This window comes from Coturnix japonica, chromosome 3, assembly GCF_054131305.1.
Source record: "Coturnix japonica strain WE chromosome 3, WE-NBRP24, whole genome shotgun sequence".
Classification (NCBI taxonomy): domain Eukaryota; kingdom Metazoa; phylum Chordata; class Aves; order Galliformes; family Phasianidae; genus Coturnix; species Coturnix japonica.
Genome location: NC_140665.1, coordinates 6,774,767 through 6,785,004, shown reverse-complemented (window position 1 = coordinate 6,785,004; position 10,238 = coordinate 6,774,767). Strand labels below are relative to the sequence as shown.

At 42.6% G+C, this 10,238-nt stretch overlaps 1 protein-coding gene across 6 annotated transcripts in view; it reads right to left on the bottom strand.

Moving 5' to 3' along the window:
- Positions 1 to 10,238, bottom strand: part of CFAP61 (cilia and flagella associated protein 61) — an 82,426-nt gene that overhangs the window by 7,066 nt on the left and 65,122 nt on the right. For 5 of the 6 annotated variants that reach the window (XM_085542465.1, XM_032443825.2, XM_015856627.3 and 2 more), the window contains 3 exons: positions 7,010 to 7,337; positions 6,526 to 6,617; positions 3,698 to 3,903 (listed from right to left, as the gene is read on the bottom strand). In XM_085542465.1, the coding sequence (XP_085398591.1) occupies positions 3,698 to 3,903; positions 6,526 to 6,617; positions 7,010 to 7,337 (626 nt within the window). The remainder of the gene's footprint in view (positions 1 to 3,697; positions 3,904 to 6,525; positions 6,618 to 7,009; positions 7,338 to 10,238) is intronic. The other variant, XR_014944355.1, reaches the window with a different exon arrangement.

The following is a 10,238-nucleotide window of genomic DNA, read 5'->3' as shown; positions in this document are numbered from 1 at the left end:
TCCATCTCATGCTAAAGGCACCATGCCAGTCAGCATCCATTTGGTTGCCAAGAATCAGGAGCCCCCTCCAATGATCTGTTTTGTACTCCAGATGCAGTAGAGGGATGTTCCACCACTCTGTAGACACGTTCCATAACTCAGCAACAGGAGAATACAAAAGGGTATGACTGGCTGGTTCTACTGGCTGGTTGCATTCCCACTTTGGGAAGCAGTACGGAACACCGGTGATCAAAACCAAAGCCACAAGCTTGAATAGTTTAGTTAGGAAGTTTCTCCACACCTCCTTAAAGATAAAAGTCTGCTGCTGTGGTAGTGGAAAGGATTGGAAGGCTTTCAGTGAGCGTGGTGCAGGGAACACTCGTAGTAAACCTACTGGAATTTACTGTTCTTTTCCCTTCAAGAAAAATCTTCCCTATCAGGAAAGAGCTTCTCTCTCAGGTGCTTAAATTCCATTTGAGCCTTCTCAAGATGCAACCTTATAGGAAATCAATAAAAACTGCACAAACTCCTTCCTGAAGTGGATTCCAAATCTAGGGAGTAATGCTGTTCAACAGTCAAGGACATAAAAGGTTCGAACACAGAACTCTCAGCTTTAGAATACTGCATCTTCGGTTCTTACGGCTGTGCCTGCTCTGATAAGGGCATCTTAGCACTTCTCTGCTCAGGAACGCTGGTCTGCAGCCTTCTGATAGTACACGAACACTGCTCTTGCTGCCCCAGGACCTGACAACTTGCACAGCAGACCTTGGCATCCCATAAAGCAGCCAGGGGCTGAAGTGCACCCCCTCATGATGTGGTCAGTAGTCCACAGTTCAGTACTCCTACTGAAATCAATGGAACTTTTCTCTCGACGCAAGGAAATATTATTTCTCTCATTATTAGCATAGAGGCACACATCCGGAAGGGGTTACTCCTTGAAGTTAGCTGAATCTTGAGGGCCTGTTGTTAATGCTAATTTGAGAATGGCAACTGGCCCATTATAGTCAGGAAATCCGGTATCATGGGGTTAACCTTCAGCCTTTATACCCAACAGAAATCAGCGAGGAAATTCATCGCTAGTTGCAGTTTCTAATTATTTAAAAGACAATTTGCATGCTACACAGAAATAAATTGGCTCCCAGGTGACAGCTGTTGCACAGTTTCTTTCCCCAAAATACAGGCATAGAGATGGGAGGAGGGAATGAACGTTTCAATGTAGCAAGTTCATAAGCTTAACTAACAAAGTGCAACATCTTCAGTCTACTTTTTCTTTCTTGGTTAATGGCACTTGGTATCTTGGTAGAAAATGCTGCGAGTGCAGGTGTAACGTGTACTAAGATGTAGTTGGTTCTTTCTCTCCCCCAAGAGAGAAATTCAGCCTTCGCATCACGCTTGCAGTCAGTGATGTAAGACCATCATAGACCACGGGAATATCATCACCTGAAATGCTTTCTTTCCTTTTTATCACACGCAGAGAGATCAGTGAATGCATTTTAATGTTCCATGCCAAAGGAAGACCAGGCACCCCTTTCCAAAAAGCATCAAGGCGATCTCCATCTCATAAGAGATACCCAAACACTTTTCAGTGTCACAGTTTTCTATTGGACACTATTCCAACTTCTACAGTTCACATTCTATAGTTTTGTGTACTGTCCATATATATCTATGATATACTGTACAGAATATAGCATTGTATTACAGAGGATCCTCACTTTGCCCAGCTCCTAATTGCCTAATTGCCCTCATGAAGAACTAAGCTGTTCATTCAGAAAGCTTACATCTCATTTGTTCAAAATCAGAACTGTCCCAGAGCAGTGGGGATGTGGCACTGAGGGACGTGGTTCAGTGGGCAATATTGGTGGTAGGTGGACAGTTGGACTGGATCATCTTAGTGGTCTTTTTGAGTGTTAATGATTCTGTGATTGTAAATCTCTGACAACATTTGTGGTTCATTATTAGTTCACAGGTGTGCTGCATATCGTAATACCGTGAAAAAGACTGATACCTTGCCACATCCTGAAATTTCTTCCAGTGCTCAAAATATATTAGCTGATCAGCACCAGCTGTGACAAGGAAATTATCTGCCATCTTAGCCCATATGTCATAGAACTGTGTCAGTCACCTCCCTTCAATTTCTATTTAACACCTACTGACATCAATACGGTTTATGAGAACTTTACGTTTGCTGTGTGCCGTTCCTCTCTTGTAAAACAAAATCATTTTCTGTATATCGGTGTGCCTCTCACAGAGGCATATTGGATTTCCTGAAGTGAAATCTGTAAAGAAGCATTTCTGTCCAAGAAAATTTTCAACTGCATAGTTAAGTTTGCGTTCATCCCACCTTCCTCTACAGCACGAGGAATAAAAAGAAATGAGGAAATCAGAAACATTTACACTGAAGAGAAATGGCAAAGATGGGGCTGTAAAACATCAGCTCGCCCAGCCCCGGTGACGTACCATGTCCTTTTCAGGGGAGCTCGCCCTTTGAGCCGACAGCTGATACCACTGTTCTCAAAACACAGCATACAAACCAATCCTTTGTCATTAAGTGAAAGGCTTGATAGGATTCCCTCCCTCCCCCTGTTTCAGCAGACATTCTCATTTCTCTGTCCTCAGCCACATACAATGCCTTATCCATATTCTGGCTGAGCTTTTTGACACTGAACCAGCAGAAGGGCAAAACCTAGAGAAAGAAGCAAGGGAATTTTGAGGCTCCTAAACTTACTGTCTCAAGGTACCGGGTTCTTCATTCCTACAGAGGCATGTAATTATCAGCATGATCAGTGCAACTTAAACCTTCTGAGGAGTTTGATTTCCATCAACAAATTTCCACCCTTTTTGGATTAGCAGACTGCTGTGATCATGCATTTTTCTTTTCTTGGACCACAACACATCCTTTACATTATAACTAAACGTTGTCTAAATAATATAGTTCAATCTGAAAACTGTAGTGCCTTCAAATCAGCTATAACCAAATCAAGCCCGGGGAGTTTTAAGGTGGGTTTTGACCACTTTTCTATCATGATGAAGATTTCCTGTTTGGTTTTCTCTCTCTAAAGCAGTTTATGGAACACAGTGCTTCACTTTTCTACCTGATCATTCACGCTCCCAAGTCAACACTTGTGATGGATTTTCTTTTTCAAATGAAAATCAGAGTTCTCTACCACCTACTTCCATTACACGCTCAGAGAATTCTATCACATGAATGAAATGCAGAAGGTTTTTCTTGCCAAACCTGAACTCAGGGGCACTGATTTTATATAAGGCACAAGGAATAAACCAAGTGTAAGTTTTCGGGTGCCTTTTAGGGTAAGAAATTCTGCAGAAGTAGCAGAAGATTAAATTTAGGAGGCAAGCTAAAGAATTGTGACTGACATCATATGTGATTTAGAACCTCCCTGGAAACCTTTGGTTTAAAAATCTGATGTAGAGTCGCTAACACTCTGACATTGGAAAGCGACTTCTGAATATGAGTAGTTAGTCAATTAATCAATTAAAAAAAACCAGATTCTTCAAACTCAGCTCAACGAGTTAAGCCTCCTAAGCAAAAGTTACAGTGAGACTGAAATGTTCTTTCAGATGAAGGCTACTCAAGCAAACTGCTCATTTTCTAGATAAATCTCAGAGACACGGTTCTTTCTAGGAAGGTCTTCAGGACTTGCATCACCACTGATGATTGGATCCAGAAATTTTATGCACAGTGCTCAACTTGTCTTACCTGTAAAGGTCTGTAATCTGCCCTTCGTTCCAGCGATAAAAAAGATCATTAAGAAGACGCTCGTGCTGTCCATACAAGGAAATGTAGTTGGAAGCAGGAAAGGGCTCCTTTGAAAAGCAGGTGATGCTGTCCACCATGCTGTATTTGTTGATGTGCATTCTGAAATAATTCCCATCTCTCGCTTTTCCGGTTACAATCTCTGTTCCCTGGAGCAGGAAATAAAAGGAAAGCTGGAGTGATGGAGTTAACACCTCACCTGGCACATGGACATCACCAGCCAGGGTTTGCTGTTATTTGCCACTTCTCAAAATCCACAGACCTTTTAAACCAAGAATATCCATTCCTTGTAAAGCAGTTTATATAACAAGGTGCCATCATGTACCAATCAAACATTTTGGGCTTCATAGAGGAGTATTTGAGCAGTCCAAGGTGTGATGCACTGGAACAGTCTGCCAGCAACAAAATTAATACTGAGATAGACTGTCCAGTTCTAAAACAGAACTTAGCAATGGCCATCCACTGTATTGCATGCAGCTGCAGGAGGCAGGGCTCCATCTCTTCAGCTGTTTCCTTCAGGCCTATGTTGTACACTTTCTGTTTCTGTTTGGAGTTGTTTTCAGTGACTCCCTCTTGCTAAGTTAGAGGGCTGCTGACTGATGCTAACACTATCACTATAATAATGGCACTGAGTGACAGTTTATGGGCATGGTGGTGATGGCTTGACGGTTGGATCAGATGATCATAGAAGTCTTTTCCAACCTTAGTGATTCTATGATACTATCAATAAAAGAATAGTAGCGTTGGATGGTTACGCTCAAACAGTAGCATTTAGTTTCAGCTAGTTAAATCGATTACTTAATAAAAGACAGAAATATAAAAACATGTCTCAAACCAAACATTACTGTGGGATGATCAAATATCTTGAGGCTATTTTCTAATGCTGTGTTCATGTTTCAGATTTATACATCTTTAAAACCTGTTGCTAGGCTGCAGTAACCTTTGTTATTTCCATATCTCTCAGCCAATCCATTTCACTACCTTCTCTTAACTACTTTCCTAGGAAATTATTTTAGGATTTACACGAAGGAGTAACTTTAAAGGCATTCCATTTTCAAACAATGGGAAATCGAAGGTAAGTAAGAGAATCCTTATCACGTTCTAGCAGTGTTTGGTGTGACAAAATCAATTCTTCCTCTCTAATAGTTCTGTTTGCCTCCTAATACAAGCTGCTTAGGACAGCTCATCCTGGATCCGTGAAGCTGGAAAACAAAGTGAGCGGTACTTTGATCTCCACCCCCCAAAACCACCCAAAAGCATGGATTTCTTTATAAAATATTTCTTTCTATGGACTACTGCTATCTAAGTTTTAAAATGAACATCAGCCTCGTCTTCCAAGACACTCTGTACTATCCACAAGTATGGCCTTCATGTGAAATCCCTGAGGAAAAAGGTATAATCTGGATGAAACAGAAGCTTGATTAGGTGCATGGTCCTTTCTGCTTTTAAAATATATGAATCTAGACTTCTTGTTTCATAAGTAGATTCCCCAGTAAGAGAAGCATCTCCACATTTGTGTCACAGGAAAATCTCCTGTGTAACTTAAATATGTCAAGTGCTTCCCTCTTTCCTGTTCAGAGAACCAAGACTCTCATTGTAGCACTGTCTGTTTTCTAGCAGCAAAGTACAGAGCATCCCTTATGGAAATTATTCTTTTCTTACTAATCTAGAAATCAGCGGAGTCCCACTGACAGACTGTGATGTTTCGTCATCTGTATTGCACTCATGCAATCTTATTGCACTCATTGCATCTTATTGCAGGGAGGAAAGAGTGAGACTGATAGCATATTGTGGTGATGCTTGTGCTATTCTATCTCCTCTTCATAAAAATTATGTATCTCTTGAGAAAGCCAAATATCTGAAAGGATGGACATAAACATCTAAGAGGTTCCAGCTTTTGTGCTGTTCAACAGCTGTTGACCTGATTTATATGATATGCCCTGGCTTAGCAGACTCTGGATTTGTTTCTCAAATATCACCACTACCTTGATACATGTTAACTACATACTAAGAACTTCAGAAGCAATGTATTCCATCAAGAGAAATCAAGAGAAAAAAAAAAGCCATCCTGTTGTGGATGCCCCATCCCTGCAGGCATTCAGAACCAGGCTGGATGTGGCTCTGGGCAGCCTGGACTGGTGGTTGATGACCCTGCACATAACAGGGGGTTGGAACCAGATGATCATTGTGGTCCTTTTCAACCCAGGCCATTCTATGGTTCTATGATTCTATGAAAAAGGCAGCGCTGATGAAAAACAAACATTGTAGCACCCCAACAGTGTGCTGAGAGAAATGGGTCTGAAGCCAGATGGGCTCCATACTGTGCCACCAATTCTGACAAAGGTGAAAAGGAGTTGAGCTGCAGGGCCACGTCAGGGAGCTGTCTGAATCTGAACTGCTGCAAATAGTAAGAAAGAGCTCAGAGTATTAAGGCTCAGTGACTATTTCTGCCTTCGAGGACCAATAAGCCCTTAGGTTTTGGTTGACTGTAAAGCAAAACAAGTAACAACTGCAGTAAAATAGACAAGACATTCATATTCTAAAACATTTACACTGCAATAAATCAATAATGAAATTAAATAATCACAGATCACAGTTTGTTACATTATAGACTTTATTGATGACTCCCAGCTCCAGCAGGTCTCTACTTAAACCCATCCTTACTCCATTTATGTATTTTTAATATACATGGTACCTTATGCACGTTCCTGAATAGGAGCAGAAGTGAAAGAAAAAAAAAAAATAAGGGAAAGGTCAATAACATAACTTACATGATCAGACAGCGCAAGGAATAAGTCCAAGCGGACGGGCACTTCTGGTTTGGAAATGTGCAAGTAATTATAGCCTCTGGGAAGAACACCTCCTGCCATAAAGGAAAAGATGAGGTTTACTCAGTTGTAATCAAAACCAAAGTTATTTAGCACCCTGTAACCTGAGATACCTCTCAATAGACAGCATCAGTTGTTTTTTGGGGGATGCTGCTGTTCCCTTCTCTTGAAAACAGAAGATGTCTAGCATAGATTAGGCAAAGCTTTAAAATGCCTTGAGCTAGGTGATGACAAGGAGAAACAGATCCTTCCACGAATGCAGGTGGAATTCCTCCCTAATGTCACCTCTCTACCAACTATACAGGGAGCTTTGATGACTTCACTACCATTAGGCAGCTACTGAAGAGAAACGGACCTACCTGCACTACATAACAGCAGAAAGTCCAGCGAGGGCATGGATGTATGACTGAACTCCATTTTCACGTACCTTGAACTTTACACTGCTTATACATGGGGATGAGGCTCTCCATGCCTTCTGGTGTCTCCGAAAAGGGCTGAGGGGTTGGATCAAAGAGTCTCAACATAGATGCAGCAAGTTCAAAGCCTATCTCCTTTGAATTGAAGGTGCTGTGTGTCCATTTATCTGCATAATATCTCCTGGAGTACTTTGTTAAAGGACCTGCGGCCCTGATACTGACATCATTAGTGCAGAATTCAGTATCAATCACAAGCTTTCCATCAAAAACAAGGCAAGCATCATTAACTGCCTTAAAGGTTTCATAATCCACCCTCTTGCAGGCAAAGCTGAAAAATGCCTAAGAAGAAATGCAAGCAAGCACAGGTTATTAAGAATTCTCTACCAACTAATTTCATAAATAAAAACCTATGCTTCATTCTGAATGTTATTTTAGAAAGCGAGCATGAAATACAGTTTTATTTTATATAGACAGATAAACCCTTCTGATCCAATATTTATAGCTACTAGAACGAAAGCTATAAATATTGGATTAGAAGGGGAGAATTACTAAACCAGACTCGTTTACTTCTGGGTAAGTAGATGAATTTTATTTTAAAAACTCTAATATTACCTATGTTAAACAGCCAGAGTGGACGTGCACATTTTAGATCTGAATTCTTTATGAAGTTGTTTTTCTTCTTTCAAATGCTGAAGCTAAATTGAAAAACTAAGTAATAGAGAAAGTACAGCGTGCTTTGTATTTTAGTAGGGTAACCGTATATTACAAATATTTTTCAAACTGTTATGCCTAACTGTTTACCAGCAAACTATGCTACCATGGCTACTGGCACAGAGACATTCAATGGAATTGAAAGATACGACACTCAAATTGCTCGGAAGAGATGTCAGGCTCATCCAAAATATTGAATTGAAGCCAGTGGAAGCAGTGGAGGCCAAGAAGATTGTGAGAGGTACTAAGGGACTGAGTATTTACATTGAAAGGAAAGAAAGCATTCAAATTTATTATGCTTCAGATTTTGGAGAGTGCATTCAAACTCTGCCAGGACCAAAACACATCTCTTAACTATTCCAGACCTTGATAATGCTTCTTTAGGAGGCAGAATACTCTGTACATCCTTACTACTCTCAGATATATGGCATAGGTGTGGATGGACATCAGATGGACCCAGTGATCAGCTGGGGCAGCCCATATGAGACTGTGTCTCAATTAAATCTGTGGTCCATTTGGCAGGCTGTTTCTTAAGCTGGTCATAAATGGAGCTGATGGATATTCAGCACATTTTAGTTTGTGAAGCGAAAAGAGACATGACTTTCATTCTTTGTCAACGCCAGCTTGCTGTCCTACTGCTCAGCTTATAGAACTGGCCCTGAGGTAGGGATTTATCCAGAGCAGCAGCTACTGAGGCCGTGAGCTTGCCTTCCCCACAGGAGATTTCAAGGGCATTGAAAGAAAATAGCCCTAAATCCCTAAATTCCTCTTCTAGGTCTCAAAGAAAAAGCTAGTGATAATTCCCTCCTTTTGTCCTCCTGTGGCATCTGCCTACACCCTCTCCTGGGACACCAGTGAGCAGATGAGCCCTCCAGTCCCAAAAATGGGAGCTGAGGCAGCACTGCTATGTCAGGCAGCACAAAGCAGGCACGCTGGAAGCAGTCTCATCAGAGGCGTGAGGTGCTGGCACGGAGCAGCTGTGCACGCAGCATGTCCTGCACAATGTACTGGATGCCCAAGGAGCTGCTTTGAAACCCTACACGGGGCAAGAGGGAAGGCTGCAGGGTGTGCTATCCCTCCCCTTCTGTCTGCACATTCTGCCCAGGCTCTTTGCATTAATAACAGCAGGTTTCAAACCCAGCTAGAACTGTGCACAAGTGCTGGAGAAGAGGGAATTGCAGGGTAGCAAGGCTGGGTCACTGCAGCTGGAGCTGGGGCATGGGTCCAAACCAAGCCCTACCTCAATGCCTCCAGCTCTGGAACAAAGCATCGGAGACAACAGAAGTGCAAGAAGCTGCAAGCAGGTCTTCACAGGTGGCTCTTACAAAAGATAAGCCAATAGCTGGCTGGTCCCCAGAATAGTATAAAAGAAGGGCAGAGAGTGGGTATTGAGGGTTAAAAGTGGTAAGAACGACACAAACAAGATGAGATGGTCTGCAGTGGGAACAGATGAAGACTGACCGTCTCGTTGCTGCAATATATATTATGGAGCTGCAGAGCCTTTAGAAGGAGCTTTCCCCTTCATCAGTGTCCTCAGCTTTTAAAATGATTACACGACAACAAACGCTCCTGTCCACCATGAAGAAATATTTCTGCACAAGCTGAGAAAAGGGTGAAAAAAGTCATCAGATGAGCGTGCATTACCTTACTGCCTTCATCTCGAAAAGCCTGGGATATACGTCAGAGTAGGCAGCATCAGTAATCTGTCTGTTGCTTATAGGCAGCCTCAGGGAGGCTGCAGTTGTGACCCAGGTAAAGGTATTACCCAATTAGACCACCAAGGAAGTGTGGACTGAAAGCAAGCATCAGATGCTCATGGCTGGGAGGAAAGGCACAGGAGTGGGAAGTCAAGAATCACAGAATCATTAAGGTTAGAAAAAAACACTAAGTTCATCTAGTCCTACACATCCCCACCATGCCCACTAAGCCACTGGTGAGGCAGGCAGCAACAGAGGAGCCACAGGCTCTGTGCTTTTTTATATATATAAACCAGGTAATGAGCACTGCATAGTTAATGCCTAACTATCCAGTAGATCCCAAGGCAAGGAAGCTTTGCCTGGTGTCCTGCCTGCTGACAGGGAGGGGAGGGAGGGGACTGCTGCAGCCTCCAGGCTGGGAGCCATCTGTCAGCCTGGGAGGGGGGGGAGGGAGGGAGGCTGTTGCCTTCAGGAAAGAGATTTTCTCCTGTTGTTTTTCTCCTGCAGGACCCAACAAATTAAGACCCTAAGAACTGCCAATCAACAGTTGATACTGGCTCAAATCCCAAAAGGTCCTGCGTGGCTGTAGGGCCGATTCCTGCACAGCCTGCTTTATGTGGAGGCTGCTCTGGACCTCCCATCCTCCTCAGAGCCAGTCCTTAAAGGGAGCTGGGAGCCTTGCAAGGCAGCTGAGCTGGATTTCTGGAACAGAGAGACCCTGGCATCAGAAGGGACTGCATATCCATCATCTTTGAGGCCATGAAGGATAGTCAAGGGGCACAAAAGAGCAAAAGAAACAAACCAGAAGGTAATGGGAGTCTTGAGGGAATGG